The sequence below is a fragment of the Heterocephalus glaber genome, unplaced genomic scaffold (genome assembly GCF_053883595.1).
Source record: "Heterocephalus glaber isolate CG9 unplaced genomic scaffold, H.glaber_assembly_v1.0 deba00001472, whole genome shotgun sequence".
Classification (NCBI taxonomy): domain Eukaryota; kingdom Metazoa; phylum Chordata; class Mammalia; order Rodentia; family Bathyergidae; genus Heterocephalus; species Heterocephalus glaber.
In genome coordinates, this window is record NW_028258315.1 from 73,881,263 (window position 1) to 73,902,182 (window position 20,920).

Here is a 20,920-nt window from a genome sequence, read left to right on the forward strand (position 1 = left end):
GGTCCAAGAATTCCCTTTGAGGGCACATCCTCAAAGATCTGTGGATCTCTTAAGGCTCCATCACTTGAAGGTGACAGCACTTAACCAGTGCTCCACCCCAGAGATTGGATCTTTGGATGACACTTATCCAGACCATAGCAGTTGTCAGTATTTTTAGTAAGTGTATGTAAATATTCTCCACATTCTAGTCATGTCTTTTTAAAAATTCAGATTAAAAAACAGTCTATAGCTTGTATCATAAAGGAACATCTCAGTTTTTTTTATCATGTCTTTCTAATCTTATCTCCCACTTTTCAACCTTCCTCCCCACACTCTTTGAGTTCTTTGAACTTGTTCCCCATGCTAGAAGTTAGCAGACTGTAAAGTACAATAAAGACAATGAAAATACCCTGTTCGTTTGAGAGTTTGAGTGTAAGAATATTTTGATGTTTTGTGATACCTTTGAAAACCATTCCTCCTTCCTTCTCCCTACCTCCAAAGCATGTTCTATTGTTTCAAGTATATTACCTGCAATTATAGTATTTTTTTTTTTTTTGGCACAACAATCTCCCACACTGGGTTTTCTTGCTTAGTAAATTATTGTTTCGTGATAAAAATGAATTAATACAGAAATTGCAAGTGAGCTACTTAGAACTTTCTGAAAAGCAAAAACGCAAAAGCTCAGATTCTTCTCAGATACTTCTCAGAGTATGCAAACAATGGAACATCTATTTTGACATTGTAGAACGGTTGATGCTGTTTATATGTCTTCAGCAATTTTTTTTTAATTCAAATTTTACCTCTGTTTAGACTGCATCCCACCACTTAATTAGCCATCTACTCTTACTGTACTTTTTTTGGTACAGGGGCTTGAACTCAGGACCTTGTGCTTGCAAGGCAGGTGCCAGAACCACTGAGCTAAATCCCTGGCCCTCTTACTCTACTTTTAAAAAATGTATGTGTGTGTGGATGAATCTTATATGCAGATACATATGCATACTTGCAGTTTGCAGTATTGGAAATAACCCATATTTTTCTTTTGTGAAACAAATACTGAAGGTTTTGACTAGCAACAATTATGTTTGGGATGATGATTACTACTATTTTGGAATAGAGTTTAATCTAGAGAGGAGAAATGTAAATCCCATTAAACAATTTATTATTAGGACAAGGTTGGCTTGTATCCAAATAAACATGAGTTAATTATGGTAATGAGAATTTGCCACATGTGGATACTGTAAAATAGCATAGCCCAGTCTTGTTGGACTTTATTCATAAACTGAGAAGTATTCTAATTTAAGAGTAGGAGTTGTATTGGGAGGTGAGGGTAAGGGGGGGGGATGATATAATTGGAGTATGTTCTATGCATGTGGAAATGACACATTAAATCACATTATTTTGAATAATTAATGTACACTAATGAAAATGTATGAGTAGTTTTCTTATATGGTTAAAAACTTTTAAATTCGGGTTTATAAGTTTCATCTACTTAAGGGCCGAGAATTTAGCTCAGTGGTTCCAGTGCCTGCCTCGCAAGCTCAAGGTCTCAAGTTCGATCGCCGGTACCAAAAAAAAAGGATAGAGAAGTTTCATCTACTTAAGAGTTGGAGTATATACATTGATTTTTACCAACCTGTCCTGAATTCTACATAGGTAAATCACTTAGACACACCAAACTCTGAGTTCAGTTGACAGCAGTTGGAAGTTTTTAGTTATAAATTACAAAAGCAAAAGTATAGCAAAAGTAGATCAGACTCAGAAAATTACAAGTAAAACTTTTCATTAATGAAGTATTCATGTTGTCTGAAATAAGTTTTAAAAAGAAAACCCACTTTATAGGCATTAGTTGATGTACAAAAGAAGTTTTGGTAGAAAGCAGGCATAGTGAACCATGGACTGTGGAGTTAAATTAGTTCCGTTAACATCTCAACTCTCCACTAATTACTTTGGAAAACCGACTTGAATTCCTTCTGTTTCATTTTCTTTATTTGTAATACTCTTAAAGAGTGACTAATAACTTTCATATCAAGAAAAGAATAGCAAAATTTTTAGTAATCATTAATTAACCTAAGATACATGAAATTCCATTGATCATCTTTATTTAGAATGCTATATTTAGTATTTATTTAAACTAAAGAATATTTAGAAAGATTTTTTAGATTCTCATACTCAGTTTTTTTCCCCATACCTTCTTACAAGACTTCAGCTACAGTTTTCTTTTTCCATAGTGTTTTCCACGCTCAGGTGGTGGAGTAATGCTAAATTGAATAACAAAAGTAAATGTACAGAGTGAGAATATTTTTTATTAAAGGAACTGAACTTGCAGTCAGAGTTTGATACAACTCTACTTTATCCACTCTTCCTTCAATAATCAATATTTATTGAACCTCTTCTACACACTGATGAGTTGGGACCATAACAGTGAACAAAATACATGTAGCCTCTGCCCTCACAGAACCTAAGATTCTACCTATAGCCATAACTAGGCAAATTACTATAAAGTAATTTTATAGTAAACCTTGTTACTATAAAACATGAATGATCTTTGCCTCACAGAATCGTTTGTATCATTAAATTAGTTAATACAAAAAGAATGTGATAGGCCTGGTGATGTAACTCAGAAGTGGAACACCTGCCTACCATGTGCAAAATTCTGCGTTTGATCCCCTGCACCACCAAAAAAACCAAAAAAAATAATGCATGTAGACATAGTGGGCATTCAGATGTTAATCAAGTTGTCTTTTATTGTGAATGCATGAGAAACGTAACTAATTGTACTAGTATGGAAAGTATAGTATACTATGCCTTAAAAATTCTATAATATGTCATAATTATATTCAAAATTTTTTTTAAAATTTATAGTTTGAAAAGGTATAAAACTTGTTATTTATAGATGTAAGATGAACCAGAACTAAAGGCATAAAAATTCTGATTCTTTCAATGAAAACGGTATTTTGCAGATTTTTATAAAATTTCCAGAAATAGATTATAGTTTTAAATCCTTTATTGCTATTAAGCATTATTCTTAAGACTATGAGATAGTTGCTTACCTGAGCTTTATAAATAAGGCAACTGAGGCAGAGATTTTAAATAATTTGTACAAACTCAAACAGACTCTACAGGATAGAACTTGGATTACAACCCAGGCAGCTATGCTCTTAACAACTGTGCAGTATTGGTTCTAAAAGAAAATTGGCATTTTAAACACTGTCTCAGTAAGTCACTTCTAAATATATCTTTTTTTCTGGCTCATTTTTTAAAATAGCTGTCATGGATGCACTGGTAGAAGATGATATCTGCATTCTGAATCATGAAAAAGCTCATAGAAGAGATACAGTGACTCCAGTTTCAATATATTCAGGAGATGAGTCTGTTGCTTCACATTTTGCCCTTGTCACTGCTTATGAAGACATCAAAAAACGACTTAATGATTCAGAGAAAGAGAATTCTTTCCTAAAGAAAAGAATAAGGTTTTTGGAAGAAAAGGTAATTTTTTCTTCTACCTTCATCATGTTTTATGACATAAATAGTAATTTAAAATATGTGATATGTTAAGTATTTTCTGCCCTGTATTCCTTCATTGTACTAAATTTCCAGGGACAACTTACTATGCATACCAAAATTCTTGGGCACTAAACTTACCATATTGTGTTTCATTTATCATGTGCTTAGCAAATATTTTTAGAATAGGATTTAAGAATTTGGATAAGTTGTATTTCAGATATGGTTTTTTTCTTTTCTCAGATTGCCTTACCTTCATAGCTGCAAAAATCTTATTCAGAATGTTCAAATCTATGCAAAAAAGTGGCATACCAGTGAAGGCAATTAAGTGTAAAAGGAGGAAGTTACTAGAACCTTAGTTTAATATGTTTAATAAGTTCTTCACTAAGATCAAAATCTTTATCTCTACATTCCCTTTTTTCTTCCACACTTAGTAGAAATAATGCTTTTAACTGATAAATGTCATGTATTTTTTCATTCAGAATGCTGACACTTATAAATGTTATGAAATACATCGCAAGGTAGCTAATTCAGTATAAATTACCACTCTTACTTGATTTTATAAATTGAGAAATCTATAAAAGAGATCATTTCTTTAGTTCCTTTCTAGAGAAGTTCTCTGAACATATAGAGTACCGGAAACCACAAGGAAGAAGCACAGTGTTCTCTGGCTCTTGGTGTTGCTTTGCTGCAACTGCCATTTGCGTTGATGATTGGTCTTCTCATCCTTTGGAGGAATAAGAGGGAGTGGATGTGGCTGAGTCAAAAAACAAAAACTTCAGGATGGAGCTTGGTAGAGTTCAGTTCATACAGAGTTGAAGTAAAATGAGGGGAATCAGTTTTTAAAATTGTCATAATTTCTTTCTATTCATGTGTATTTAATAGTGATTAAATTTGTGATATACTGGGATAAAGTGAGAGAAGGTAACATTTTGGAGCTCATAGCTATGTTTATTTTAAAATTCAGTAGAAAAATGAAATTTGGTGTATAACGGAAATAATTCTTTACTTTGTGACTGACAAGCCTATTAATTTTTATTCTATAGTAATATAAGATTTAATAAACTGACATGTCTTTTTCTGTAAAAGATTAAATATGATTTTTTTTTTCATGATAGAAATGTAACACTGTAGACTTGAAAAATGCCTAAGCACTTCAAAAGAATGGTGTACTATGTTGTAGTATGATGATTTAATATATTATAAAACACATACTTTAAAGTATAAAATACTAATTAAAAGTGTAGAAAAATTATAAAAGTATTCTGTACTTTTTTTTGCCCTCTCAAACAGTAAAGATTAATTGCTTAGAAATGAAATACCTTATTATAGGTTGGGCTTTTTCCTACATTACAACAATTAAAGTAAGATGTAGAGCCATCAGATTTATTTTTCCCCATAGTATGTCCTATTAAGCTTTCTTTTCTAATTTCATACCATTAGCTTGTAGGAGCTCGATTAGATGAAGAAACAAGTTCTGTGGGACGAGAACAAGTAAATAAGGCCTATCATGCATATCGAGAGGTTTGCATTGATAGAGATAATCTGAAGAGCAAATTGGATAAAATGGTAAGTTGGTTTGAAAAAAAACTATGTTACAAGTGAGTTTTCTCTTTCAAGATGTTTAAAAATAAAGAGGTTAAATATTTGCATTTATTAATTAAAAATTTAAAATATACATGTTCAAGCCCAAATGGAAACTTTTAAGTTGTATTTGTAACTAATTTCAATACAAAAATAAATAGTTTGTAATGATGTTCAGACTTGAATACATCTAACACCACTAATTTATTTTGAAAACTCATGACAGTAGTCGAAATGTGTTTATAAGAAAAAAGCTGGTGAGTAATAATATCCTGAGACAAAGAAGGGAGATTAGTGAGAAACTGAGTTCATTTTCCCATATAGCTTTAAAAGGCCAGAATGAGTTTTTTTTAGTATCTACCTGAAAATTAAGATATAATACCAATATATAGATTCTATTGAATGTAATCTGGCATTTTCCCTACTCAAATAGAATAAGGACAACTCTGAATCTTTGAAAATATTGAATGAGCAGCTACAATCTAAAGAAGTAGAACTCCTCCAGCTGAGAACAGAGGTGGAAACTCAGCAGGGTATGCCACTTACTTGTTATAAAAATGCTCACAGAATACTTTTTAAAAATTTTGTGTGTTATACTATCAGTTTCCTATATATGTATTCCATGGCCTTAACTTATTTTTAACTTACGGTCTATGTTAATTTTTCTGTTATGCTTTCACACAATATCAGTTTGGTTTTTCTTTTAACTTTTTCTTAGCTAGAAACTATACTTTTTAAAAAATTTGATGGCTTTTGCTCAGGGCTAGTTTTTGATGAAGTAGAGGAGGAGAGGAGTCAAACCCCAGCTTCAAATCAAAATTTCTATCTCACTGGTTATGTCCTGCCTTACCTTTTTTACTGCACTTTTTAGAAACGTTTTCATGGAGTACTTTCATTTCCTTTTCTATTTATCTCTTTTTTTTTTTTTTTTTTGGTACCAAGGATAAAACTCCAGTCCTTGTGCTTGTGAGGCAGGCAGCAGAACCACTGAGCTAAATCCCCAGCCCTATTTATCTCTTTCTAAAGACTGTTAAAAGATACAGATGAAATGTTGAGGTGGAAAGTTTGGTCTTGTGGTTATGGTTAAGAGTTTGTTCCCATGAGATAAGCTGAAGAATAGAAATACCTGTGAGATACCTTTTGATAGAAAATTAATAGATCTCTTATAAAAGCTGCTTAGAGCTTTTTGTACACAGAGACACTAAAGTACCATATCAAAGATAAAACTATCTAGTTGTACTGAGTTTCTACAGTGGAATGTTTATCAATAAAATTGTTTTGACACCATGTTCTAAGCTGTTGGCCAAACTTTGTGCTCAAAATTAACTAGTTGAAATGATTAGCTGAGCCTCAGTTTATCATTTTTATCCCTATCTTAAGTCTAGCTTAACATAGAATAGATTATTGATCTGTCTACATTTAAGCATGTATTTGATTAAGGTGGTATCTTTTAAGATTCTAAGGTGACAAATTTATACTTGAATTTAAATAGAAAACCAGAAGTGGGTGATTCATACATTGTAAAATAAGATTAGATTTTCTTATTCTCATTGGCATAGATTTTTTTAAGTAATTACTGTCTTTAAAAACTATTAATTGTTTTGTATGTTTTACATTACTTTTTCTCTTATCTCCATTTACTAGCATAACTTTTTTAGAATTCCAATCAGTGGAAAAGGGATAGATAACAATTTTGATGTTAATTCCTTTTGTAGTGATGAGGAATTTAAATCCACCTTCATCAAACTGGGAGGTAGAAAAGTTGAGCTGTGACCTGAAGATCCATGGTTTGGAACAAGAGCTGGAACTGATGAAAAAAGAATGTAATGATCTCAAAATAGAACTACAAAAAGCCAAACAAATGGTATTACAAAATTATTAAACTGAAATTTAGTATTCTTTTTGCATTATAGTTTAAGTAATACAGAGTTATCATTAATTTTAAGTACTTAGGAATGTTCTCAGTGAAAAACTCATTTTCTTCTTTAAGCATTTCTGCTAAAATTAAATATATACTTTTAATTTGACCCTGGAATTATATAATTTTGTTGATAAGAGAGATTTAAGATGCCTATTAAGTTATTTGACTGTTCTTTCAAATTCCCTTTCCTTTAGTTTCTTCTTTTTTTCCTGTAATATTTTAGGAGAACTCAAGTTTTAAGTTTCCCATTTTATTTTATTTAATTTGATTTATTTACACATTGCAACAGACAACTTTGAAAGTTCTTTAAAGAAAAACTACCAGGTAGCAAGAAAGCTTCATAGGCCCTACTTTTCAGAAAATGTATTTTTAGAGCAACTTCATAAAGTACTTTTCAGATTCTCACCAGGAGTGTTTTTACTAGTGCTTTACTTTGGATTCTAACAAGCATGGCCATTTTTTTCAGATGTCATGACATGTAGTGCTGAGGACAGCAGAGAAATGTAAAGGAGCAGGGGAGTGTGAGAGCTGTAAACCAAATGAATAGTTGTTAAAAGAAATTGAAAGCTTAGTAATCTGGAGTCAATAGCCATTTCTTGCATTTTTGTAATCTAAACTAGGTACAGTATAAACAGTTCAGTAATCCTCAGCGCATCCATTTTGCGTAGCATTTCCACATTATTGAGGAACTGTGTCTCCTATTTCATGTTCCTCTGGGATTTTCTAAAAAAGGAAATGCTTCCCCTATGGAGCCAGCACCTATCTCTTCTAGTCTTTAGCAGAGGTGACCACTGAATAAGAATGAGTCAAGTGTAAGAATAAAATAGTATTCTGCCCTAGCCTTGACCAAATGAGTTCATCTGAATAGGGCAGTAAGAACTTACTTTGAAGCCCCCAGCTCCAAAGAGGAAACACTGGTAATCGTCAATCTTTGTTAGAGCCAAAAAGGGTGTTGTTTGGGATTTTGTTTTCCTGTTTGATATTGGAAGTTGATTATCCCAGCTTTGAATGTGGCGAGTTGCATACCACCATTTCTTCAAAGGCTTCTAGCCTCCTTGCAAAAGCCCATTACCATGGCCTCTGAGAGCTTTTTAAAAAGACATGTTTGCAAGAAAATATTTATAATTTAAAGCTCTGGATTATTTATACACACACACACACACACACACACACACACACATCCTACTTCAAAGGAAGTAATTTGATAGCTTTTTTAAGGATATTGTAAATTAGGAAGCAGTATTACGGAATCGTGGAAATCTGGTTCATAAATTGTATTGCTTATTGACTGTGTACCATTAGGAACATCATTTCACTTTTCATGGAATTTATTTTCTGTGGACATTAAGTACCTATTATTTTTTTTAATGAAGCTTTAAATTACTATTTGTAAAACAGTTAACATAGTGCCTAGGACATAGTCTTCAGTAAGTAAAATTTTTTTTTTTTTTTTTAAATTGGTTATAGCAATCCAGAAAGGCAGTGCATTTAAGTGTCTGTGTATTGCAGGTTAGGGATAAAGTTTCATTCTTAACTTATTAGTAGTTATTCTTTTCCACTAGATGGTGCTAGGGAATAAATTTACTTTTAATTTAAATCTGTCCTAAGCAGTGAGGTCATAGAAACAGAGTTTTAGAAGAACTTTAAAAATCACTTCACCTGATGACAACACTAAATCCAACAAACAAACTTTGAGTGGAAGGTGAGATTAAGGAGAAATATTGAAAAGGGAAAAAAAGATTTAAAGCATAGTCCATGCTTTCACAAGCATTTATTAGCGGTAGGGGGAGGCTGTGTAAAAACAATGCTTATCTAACATAAAGGAACCAAGAAAAGGTACAGGGGAAATAATTTATCAAGTATCCCAAGTTGAAATCTTGATATCTTGGAATATCTATTTTTAATAAATGTCTTGTTTCAGAGGTGTTGCTGATTAGAATCCTCTTGGATATGGGAATCTGAAAGCAAGCCAAAGAAAGACACTTCTGTTCACATTAATAAACTTGCTTATATCTACTGTAGCCATATTTGCAAATACACACACACACACACACACACACACACACACACACACACATATTTTTGTTTTGTTTTTGGTACCGGGGATCAAACTCAGGACCTTGCACTTGCGAGGCAGGCGGTGGAACCACTGAGCTAAATCCCCAGCCCTGCAAATATTTTTAAGATGGTACTTTCTCTGAAATACACTTTTAGTACCTCTTGAAGTATGAATAGTTAAAGTATGTAATAGTATCCTACATGGATTTCCTGCTGTTCTATTTTTGTTGTTTTTTTAGTTTCAGTTAGTGAATTTAGTTAATTACTGTTTGGTGAGATCGAGATTTCAAAAGCATTTCCACTAGGGACCATTAGATGTTCTCTGTCCTCAGTATTCTAGCCATTTACATTCAGAACAGTTGATAACTATGAGAGATAACAAATTCTAGAGCTAAAAAAGTATAAGAAACAATAGATCAGTAAAATGGAGTTGATATAGAAGATGTTTGAGGTTCTTAATAATAGATTTACAATAGGTGTAGGGTATTAAAAGTTCTGAGAAATCCTATAATACGGGAACCTGTATAGCTTGGATATTATTTCCTAGTAGTTTGCAGCCATGAACCCTCGTTTATGTCAGACTCCTGTATCATATTGTAGAGATTAGGAAACAGATCCATTACTGCCTTCAAAACATTGCAAACAGATTAGTGGCCATAAAAAAAAAATCTTTGAATATTAGAAACAACCTTTTAAGCTTATTGCTGATTTATATTAGATTTTTCTGAACTGTTAGAATCCAAACTGTCGGTTTTGGGGGTTTTTTTGGGTTTTTTTGTTTACATTTTTGGCTTTAAAAATGAAGAAAATTTCGAATCAACATATATGTGTAAGTATACACTAGTGAAATTATTTTTTAAATTAATGATACAAAGAAACTAAAAGTACTGATTGGTTCGATTCCTATGCAGAATAGGAAAGAATACTATACAAGGATAGGTAGGTGCTTTGTTAGTGTCAGAACTCCCTTGATTTATGGGCCAGTTATGTTACCCTCTCCTTCCATAGAGCTCTCCAAGATGCAGTTTAATTTTTAACAGTATTAAAATTAGAAACCCCAAACTGCTTTAATTCCTATAAGAAGCACTTTTATTATTTTACTCTCTCACATTGAGTACTCATGAAGTTCTTACATAGCTTTTGATGTTCACTTTAAAACTTGTTATTTTATGTAAGTAAAATTAAATTCCATTTTCTTGGCTTATAACGACTTTATGAAGTTCTTGCCCATTCATTTTGTGTCTGTCTAGAGAGAGGAAGTTTATGCTGATCTTTCTAAACAGTAACCTACTACTTTTTTGGTTATAATACAAAAACATGAAGTAACCAAGAAACTTCCATTTTCTCATGGAGTCTGTTCATATATACCTTGAAAAACAATAATGCCATAAATATTATCATACTTTTAAAAATACAGACTTGATTGGTATGCTCAGAAATAAATTGTAAGGTTCCAATTTCTTCTGCATGAGAGCAGTTTTATTTTTGAGAGAAAATTAAGTCATTAACGGTTTAAATAATTCAAAGTGATTTAGAAATTTATGATAGCTTGGTTGTATTTCATTAAAATTGAGTATGAAATCTAGTTTTACACTATAATTATAGATGTGTTCTATAAAAGTTGAAACATCTCTGGTCATGAAGAGCTGGCAATATATAGAATGTAATAATTCAACTTTTTAACTTATTTTTTAAATGACAGGATTCATCTCAGGAGGACAGTCTGAAGAGTAGCAATTTCCAAAGACTAAGCATTTCAAGGTATGAACATTCTTTAACATTAAAATGTGTTTTCTTCTATAGGTTACTTTGTGTTTGTACCTACATTTCTGTTATGATTTAACCTTAAGAACAAAGCAAATGGATACTATTTGGATGCTGAATGTAACTTCTGCTCAGAATATATTTATAAAAAACATTTAACAGCAGGCTTAAATGTAAGTATTAGAGAGGTATACACTGTGATGTCTTAAAATTTCTAAACATTAAGTAATATTTTAGATACAGTTTTAAGGAACCTGCTGTGTGGAAGTATTCAATAGTAATCCTTGATTTTTGTACATGAGGAATTAATACATTTCCATATACAGTAATACACTTTTGTCTTAAAGGCAAACTTGGACAACTTTAGTCTTCTGGATAGCATGAATTTTAAGAGAAGTATTCCTTTTAAGCAGCTGTCAGAGTTCATGTATTTATTTACTTCGATCCTTTTTACTGAAGTGACACCTTTGTTTTAAATTAATAATTTTTGTTTCTACTATGTTAGGATGGCCTCTACATGGATACCTTCCATCCAGTGAAAATTACTGATTTGACTTCACTGTTAAATCATTTGGCTTCCCAAGTTTATTGACTTAAATAAAATGTGATTTGTCTCAGGTCTATTGCTGTCAAAAGCCAGCTTGAGAGGAAGATCAATTAGGGAAAACAATTTGAGGAAATGACATGCAGGTATTCTTCCAGATCAGGAGTGGGCAAACTTTTTCAATAAAGTAACCAGGCTTTGTGGGCTGGTGCAATTGCTCAACTTTACTGTTTGAACAACGTTTCAATTATGCCCTCAAAACTTCATCTGCATTTATCACAAGGAAGTTTTTCCTTTTTTCCCTCAATGTGTCTAATAGAATGTCCATGCAAACTTCTTAAGTTACCTTCTTTATCAGAGTTACTTTTTCTCCTATCAGCCTGGGTTTCTCCTTATTAATTTTGTTGTATTTGTCATTTTTACAAGCCACCTCAAATCATTCTTGGAAAAAAGCAAGGAATTAATAAATGCTCCAGAAGCAGAATAACTCAAATTAGATGTAAATGGTGTAGAATGCTTCCATTCATGGTGGATTGCATAGTTTGGATCATTTCCATTAAGAGTATCTTGAAAAGCTGGCCATTGCTCACCCCCCACCCCCCAATATCTGTTTGAAGGCAACAGACACCTAACAAGATAGTGAAGAATCTCTGTGCCAGGATTTGGGGGAGGCTAAAAAACCAAGGAGGTAAGTCTGGTGTTGAGACTGTAGAGCTATAATTATGGCAACAAACTACAGTCTTTAATTCTCTGAAGCCCAGTATCAATTCTGAGAATCATCTAAAAAACATCTTTTTATAATGCATTGCCTTAAGTTCAGTCTAAAAGTATTTTGTGTTACAGCCGTACCAAGGGTATGATATGTATAAATGAACTTTGCAATTAAAGCAGGTCCTACTGGCTTCCCTTTAGTGCTCAAGTGTGCCTCTGTGTGTGTGTGTGTGTGTGTGTGTGTGTGTGTGTGTTGGGGTTTTTTTTGCAAATAGGTTGGGAAGTTACCTTGTGCACTTTTAGGTGAGACAATTCAGATGATAAATTTACTATATTAAAAAAGTACATGGGAATATTTCTATAAAACTATTAAAGGTTTAGCTATTTAAAAATTTAGAAAATTCCCTTTGGTGAATACTCCTCTTTTTTAAATTCCTTCATTACATTGCCAGGGAAACAATGTACTGCATTAAGATAGATCGAACTTTTTAATTACTGGAGGCTTTTATAAAGTACTGTACTGTATAAAAAGATCATTTAATAGTAGCACTATAACTTTAGCCAGTATCCTATCTTTGTCCTATTTTGGTGTTAGCTTTACATTGATGACTTCATTTTTTAAACCAGATCTGGGTATAAAGTTACTATATTTCTTTTATTCATCTGTAAACTTACTGTGCATCTGTTACAAATGATGTGTGAAAATGTAAATCCCTGGTTTAGAAAATACAGATTAGGTTACTGTATTTCAGCCTGTGTTTCCTTACTGATCACGAAATTTTATAATATGACAAACATAAAATATAGGATAAAACAAAAGAGGATGTATCAGGGTATATTACACACAACAAGTATATGTGTGGTGTCTTTGTAACTGGTGCTTTTTGGGTTGCAATGTGAAAAGATTGCTAAGCCTGCAATCATTATGTTTAAAAGATACTTGGGTGAATCACAATTGTCAAAATATATATTTTAAATTTTGTAGATTTTGGCTGTGAACATCCCTTTAGTATAATTTTAATTCCTGTGGGAGGATATAATTGTTAATGGAAATTTTCTTTATTAAAGCGTTCATTGTATACTGTCAGTTAAGAAAATAGGGCTTTTACACAGCTTTACTTCATAACCAGAACATGTTTAATTCTTTCATGAGTTGCAGACAAGCAGGCTTCATTAAATGTCAGAGGTGTGAAGTTTTATACTGAGACTAAGAAGATTGTGTCAACAGTCAGGGCTTTGTTAAGTGGAGGATATGAAAAATGCTATTCCGCAAGAGCAGTGATTGGTCATTAGCTTGTACTGGTAAAAAGACAGCTTTGACAAGCAACATACTAGACTGGAGTAGGCTCCTGAATTTGTTTCCTCATGTGCAAAATGAGGTTACTCACTTTGCTAAGTTGTTAAGAATGTGGGTGAAATGTTCAGCACATAATAAATGCTCAACTATCATTTTTGTTTCATTGATAACATTTAGCTAAGGAGTTTCTTGGAATGCCCAATTTTAGTAGGATTTGCTTGTGTGTTATTCAAAGCTTCATATTCCCAGGTCGGAAACTAGGGTGAGGTGGCATGTAATCTATGCATAGTATTAAAAGTACTTAGGTAAAATACATAATAATTTGAGATAACAACTTGCCTTTTCCAGTCTCTCTTAAGAAATTGTTTAAATGTTTCCTTAAACTACATAGAATTAAAAGTAATTTTTTATATACTTTGAAGATTTATCACTTTAACATTAACTGTAGATTAGGTAACAGTAATTGTGATTACTTTGGTATCCACAAGAGGGAGAGCTTATACTTAGTAATAGTCTTAGATTTTTATATTTTTAGTTTTCAATTCAGATGACAGTAAAGACAAAACGACTAGGTGTGTGTTACACTCCATGACCTAATTTTCCACCTAATCTAATTTTTAAGTGGTCTTCATTAAGGTGAATGGAAAAATATCTATTAGACACTTGACATTTTTATAATTTTATAATAATTTCCTATTGTATATGCCTACCTACTTTAAATGATTTGATGTGCTTGGTATTTCTATACCCAAACATTATCATGGGTATTTTCTTTTTTTCAAATCTGGCACTGATATACCATCTCATGCCTAAACTATTTTTAAACTGCATTATACTCATTATGACTGTCTGCATGAATTAACCAAGTACAGTGTTTATGCTTACTGCTATATAATTTGAGGAACTCTTTGGAAAGCATACTGAATGCCCAGAATTGCTCCAAGGAACCAGCAGTTAGTTCTCTTCACATCTTCACACTTAAAACAGGCTCCTTTGTGAAATATTCTTTTGTAGTGAACATCTCACAATGTTAGCTGGTAAAGTAGAGGTGGTTAACTAGTTTTTGTGAGGTAATTATTTCACACCTATCAAAAACCTGCCAAAAGCCCTGTGATTTTTAATACACTGTGAGTTAACAAATGACATTCACAACAGACTAAAACAAGAGGATTTTTCTCCAAAGCAGTATAGTATATTGTGCTACTTATATTGAATGAACTATAGTCCTCCATAGAATTGGAATATTTTGACAGAAAAGGTATTAACCTTACATAATTCACAATATTTTAATACATCTGTGTTGCTCTTCTAGTAGGATATCAAATTTAGATTTTTAGAAAGGTTATCCTTTTGAAATTTTTTTTATGGCTGGACAGAAATTAAGCCATTTGGTGATTTGTTTGTTTAGTTTGACCTTGATATCTCTACAAAACAGTAGTGGCTGTTGAAATGCTGTAAGATCATTTATTCTTACATTTAATATGGTTTGTATCCTTGTACACCAAAATGAGAATATGTGCTGAAGATTTCAATTCATTTGGCCATTAAGCTGAAGAAAACCATGAATGTCCAAGTAAGACTATTTATTGAAAAATAAAACCTTTAAAAATTAATTTAAAATAACTGGTTCCTCAGATAGTTGAGGTAAAATACTTGTAATTATAAAAATCTGAAAGACATTTTAGAAGTTATTTCTGTTCCATATAATCTTCCCTCTCGCTTCTTTTAGCTTATGAGGAAATCATCTGGCTCTTCCTATCTTGTGCTGTCATGTCACATTGGTTTAGAACCAACAATATGAGACAGCCCAGTCAAACATAAAAGAATGTAATGCATGAAACTTAAATTTTATTTTAATGTAGACTTGGGTATACATTCTGCAATTGATGCATCATTTCAGTCCATAATGTCAAAACCAAACATGCCAATTTCAAAGACATGAATATATGAATGAATATAACTTTATCCTTGTACAGATTTATGAATGAAGAACATATTCCTTACTACTTAATTATATCAAAACCACTGCACATTATAGGCCATAATAAAATCTCAGGTGTGAGACAGATTTGTAAAAAACTCATCAATTAGAATAGCTTTTTATTATATAACCTTCTGTTTAATAGAGTACATGTAATTGCTAGAAATCAAGAGGACATTGTCTCTTCATTTGCAATGTCCTAATTAAATATCTTTCAGTTGTTTAATTTACATTATCACAAAACTAATTGGAGCAGAAATGTAGATTGCTTATTTCTCTTTTAAAGTATTCCCTTTTATATGAAAAATAAGTATTAACTTAAAAAAACCGCTTTATTTCAGTGATAATATGCAACATGCATACTGGGAACTGAAGAGAGAAATGTCTAATTTACATCTGGTGACTCAAGTACAAGCTGAACTACTAAGAAAACTGAAAACCTCAACTGCAATCAAAAAAGGCAAGTCCCTGTTTGCTGGAAACCACTGATTCCAGCCAAATTGCTTAAAGAGCAACTAGCTTTTGTATTTTATCAAAATCTCATCTAATGAGTTTGATAAGCTTAATTATATATAGTATATTCACAGTGCACCCATTCTTTGCTTTGACTTCAGTCTCATACTGGTCAGCTTCACACATAGAGGTGTTGCTGATGTGTTTTTTTCTTTAGTACTGTATTCTTTTTCCCTTGTGGCTTTTCTCAGCCAAGTGTTGCTTATGTGTATAAGGGTGAGGTGTTAAGTTTGCTCTACTTGACCTTTTACCACAACTACTTCATATGCTTAATAAAACAACAAAAAAACCTAAAGCAATTTTTAATGCCAGTGCTACCAAATAAATGAAGACCTCCCTTTTTGTTTTCAGAACAGTAACTTTGATTCATTATTTAGGTGTTTGGATTTTTAATAATTTTCCTAATAACTGGATAGGAGGGAAAGTTTATCCCTTTCAACCAAACAAAAATTTTAATAGCTTTGCCTTCTGTATTTGATTGTCTTACTGTCTAAACTTTTTGAGTTTTGGGTCTGCTACAAGTATTAGTGGCTAAAGCTATCTTTATACCCTGGGAAATACACAGTACAACTTTTACCAGGTATTAGATAAGAGATTTATTTTCAAAAAGTTACGCACTACAAATTTGAATGCCTTAAAATTTATTTTTAATACAATAAAATGTGACCTTTAAAAAGATAGTTACCTCTTAATTTAAAATAGTTGTTTGTGATTCAGATTGTCTTAAAGAGCACTAGAGAATTATAATAGTTATTCTCACTGGTGTTTTATTAGGGAAAATGTTGCACAATGGGAAGAAAAATTCAATCTAGAATTCCTTTCACTTTCTGGAGAGTTGGTTACTTATAAATCAGGCCAAATAATAAGTTTTAACAAGCATAGCTTAATTTATGGTTCAAACTTTGTCCTTATGTTTTCCAGTGATCAGAATTGTATATGAAGAGACTTAAGTGGATGGTTGAAATAAGACTTCTTTTTAAAGGGACTTGGTAACTTTATAGTGAGTTTTCTGTATGGCTCTTGAAGTAGTAACTACAACTTTTAAAGAATAATAAAAAGTTTTTTCCAAACTTAGGTGTGCTTCATCCTGTATTCCTTCTTAGCTGGTTGATGACGTATCTTTTGATGCTTTCAATGATAACTTTTCTAACACATTGCCTTTAACAGTGCCAGACACAGAATCACCATCTCTTACCACAGAGTTCACTGTTTTGTAGGAGACAGAAATAATATCATAGATCACTCTTTTCTGTGATCTATATATCACCTTTATCCAGAGCTGAACCTATAATTACTTCCAATTCTAGCCCATTTCTATCCTTCCTCCCAAGAAAAACAGCTTATTTTATAATGTTCCATTTCTTTCTTCTAAGACTACATGGAGTCTTTTGAAACTACATGGAGTCATTTACACTTAACTGTCCTTGGGGTAAGGTTAAAATTATCTTTCTAAGTTTATAAGTTGAGGTTGAATTAGTAATAGAGAAGCCCATATTACCAATGTTCTAGCTGTAGCTAAATAAATGTATTCCAAGTCAGTGTATGTACACAAAACATTTTTTTCCATTTTTTACTTGATCTGTATTATGATCACAGCACAATTTACAAATTTTAAGTAGAATTATTTTACAACTTTTACTTAAACTGCTTTATCCATAAAAGCTTTGGAATATATAATACAGTAAATATCAATTATTTCTCAAAAAACTTACTTTTGGACTGCCTATGGAGAAAAGGTTAGAAGAGCAAAGGAATGTCCTACTTAAAACATAAGAACAACTTTCTCAGCCCCTACTGACACAAAAATGATCTGTAAGCCTTCACTTGCCAAATTAAGTGCCAAGAATGGGATTTTTACTTGTCTTTTAACTTTATTGGTTTACAGCTTTTTAAAATGTGATTCTTCATCTTTTTATACTCTGTAACATAGGCAGGACAGGACTGCTACATCCATTTTAGGTAAGGAAAGTTAACATTTGAAAAAAAAAACATTTGAATGACTTAGATCATGCATAATTTACAAGTCACATGGTCCCTTAATCATACTAACTTAGAAATGTTAATTTCATCACGAGTGTTCAGCCAAATTAATGAAGTGTTATGGTATTCTATGATTGCAGATGCCATGAAAACTGACATTTAGTCTGTGCTTTCTTTTTAGCTTGCACTCCAGTTGGATGCACTGAAGACCTTGGGAAAGACTGCACAAAATTGCACTTGACAAATTTCACTGCACCATACAAAAGACATGGCCCACCTGCACCAAATGGCAAACCTCTTTGTCATACTATATCTTCCCCTTTATCAGGGGATATAAAGGTTTTATCAGAGAAAGCAATTCTCCAATCATGGACAGATAATGAAAGATTGATTCCTAATGATGGTATAGACTTTCAGGAACACAACTCTTATGGCAGAAATTCTCTGGAAGATAATTCTTGGGTATTCCCAAGCCCTCCCAAATCTAGTGAGACAGCATTTGGGGAAATTAAAAGTAAAACTTTGCCTTTACCCAACCTGCCGCCACTGCATTACTTGGATCAACATAATCAAAACTGTCTTTATAAAAGTTAATTCTGAAGAGATTTGTGATTTGATCATGAGGTCACTGTATCTCTCAGTGGTTCTCCCAAGAAATTATTTAACAAACGGAAAGTGGATTTTGATTAAAATTTTGCATTTCTTCAGTATGTACATTTCAACATAAGGTATGATAAGTAGTTGATTTTCTAATATGAAAGAAGAGCACCCTTCAGCTCTATATTCTCAGAATCAGATAATATGCTAACTATACTAATGAATAAATTTAAGGGATTTATAAAGATAAACCTGCCATTTATAACAATTGTGAAATTTACTATAGGTAAAGAATAGAATTGGAGATATTTGGACATGGTGTTATAAAGTATGTGAAATGCCTAAATATCCATTCATAAAAAGAAAAGGAGGCCTTTAATACAGGAGGAAAACCACGTACATTGGTTCAGATTGCATAAAGGGGCAAATGACAATGTGAATAGGTTATATTTGTTGACTTTATGATATATAAAATTATGAAATATAATGGAATAAAAGTATCTAGGTTATTACATCTCTTGTGTTCCTGAGTTAAAGACTTAGTCATTTTTTAGTCACAGTTTTTGTTGATAAAATATTAAACTAGCATTAGAATTTCAAGACTTGAAATAACTTGACCACTGAAGACAAGTTTGTACCAGCACATTCAAGTCTTAAATTGCAAAAAAAGGGGATGAAATAATTAAAAACTATGTGGTATAGAATAAACTATTGTAACTTTATACACCAGTTAGAAAGGACATCTCATAAATAAATATCAGTCTATTATATCCCTTCAGTGATCCATAAACATGTATAACTATATGACATTTTCCTCAAAAGGAATATAGTTCCTTGTTATATAGACAGCTTATAAACTCTTAAACTTCGTTTTGAAATGTAGTACTTGAGAAAGTGATTTTCTAATTGAATTAGCAATTTTCATTCTAGAACTAAATTATATACTATATTGATAAAGTACAATCATAAAATGGCCCTAAACTCATTCTAACTGGCTAATGATTTGTAAATAAGAAAATAACAGAGATGGCTTCACATGGAAATTTACCTAAATTCGTTGAGAATAGAGGCATTAGGAATATTAATAGTAATAGTAGTGACAATAATATATTACTTGGTTCATGTATCTTTTGCCTGAGATAAAGTATTTCAAGTAGGAAGACTTTGCCCTTCATGCAAGTTTCATATATCTTGAACTCAAAAGAAATCTCAGATCTCTTCTATATGACTGGATAGCATACCTAAGACAGTGTTCACTGTTCACATATTTTTGTCTTTCTATTATCTTACTCATTTATTCAAACTTGTCTGTGATTAATGGAATTGATGTCAGATGCTGGAATTTATTCTGACCAGTGAACACAGCTGACTCAAGGGAGTAGAGTCTTCCTGCCAAGTAATGGAACAAAACCCAATATGCATAAAACAAATGCAAGACTCCAGGCTTTAGCTCAAGGAAGCAACTACCTGTATAATAACAAAGCAGCAGAAGCTATTTCTCATGTGGCTGCATAGGCCATATATTATCTCTAATCTCTAATGTAGCTTACTAGTTTGATTTTTTTAAAAAACAAGATTAGAATTTTTCCTTTGTAAAGAAAAGTCTTAGGAGAAGGGCTTCATTAATGTTTTGAACAATGCTAAATTAATTACAATTATTTTTGTTCAAAATGGAAGTGAATATGAAATACTGTCCTTGCCAATATACAGCAAAGTCTAGTAGTAATTGTTATTAATTTCATTCCTCTAACAGAATTGTCTTAATAAACCAAATTACTTTGAATTCCCTTTAAATATAAATGACAGCTATCAAACGGGTATGCTAGAAAGTCAGTGATTTTCTTAACAGTTTAAAGTAAATGATGTGAAAGACTTTTTTTGGTACCAGGGATGGAACTCAGGACCTTGCGCTTGCCAGGCGGGCACAGCACCACTGAGCTAATCCCTGGCCTGAAAGACTTTGAGGAAGAAAATATTAGCCAAAAAGTATTTCTGTCCAGCCAGAAATTTAATAATCTCTGTTCTCATCAAATTGAAGAAGAAATGCATGGCACATCTATAGCTTATAATCAATTTAAAATCTAAACTTTTATATTGACCTCTTTCATATTAGCCACAACTAAGTCCAAGAGCTTCCCTTGAAATTCTTTAATATTTATTTTCTTTTTATAAGATAATCTAATTCATTTCTATAACAAGTCATATTAAAAGAACAAACAAAGCCACCTGTGGCTTCCACACTTACTAGTTTGAGGTAAAATTTGTATCCCTAAAAGGAAGATTTTCTTATTGCCAAAAAGTCAAGTTCATATGTAGAGCAGGGACATACCTAAATAAAACATTAGAAAACAAAAATGGAAAATTCAGACCTCAGAACTAAGTAACTGAAGCATCTGACAACGAAGAAATGATTTCATCCAGTAAAGCTACCTGGAAAGGGTAAATCTTAAGGAGCAAAAAGAAAAAAGGCTTACATATTTGTATATTGTC

At 32.1% G+C, this 20,920-nt stretch overlaps 1 protein-coding gene and 1 pseudogene across 1 annotated transcript; both read left to right on the forward strand.

Annotated features, from left to right (window-relative positions):
- Positions 1–3,249: 3,249 nt before the first annotated feature.
- Positions 3,250–18,942, forward strand: Azi2 (5-azacytidine induced 2). Its single transcript, XM_004857808.4, has 7 exons — positions 3,250–3,465; positions 4,924–5,049; positions 5,498–5,597; positions 6,780–6,928; positions 10,746–10,804; positions 15,682–15,800; positions 18,015–18,942. The coding sequence occupies exons 1-7, from the start codon at positions 3,250–3,252 to the stop codon at positions 18,425–18,427; spliced, it is 1,182 nt and encodes a 393-aa protein (XP_004857865.1). The 3' UTR covers positions 18,428–18,942.
- LOC147826408 (small nucleolar RNA U3) lies at positions 4,047–4,232 on the forward strand (annotated as a pseudogene).
- Positions 18,943–20,920: the final 1,978 nt, after the last annotated feature.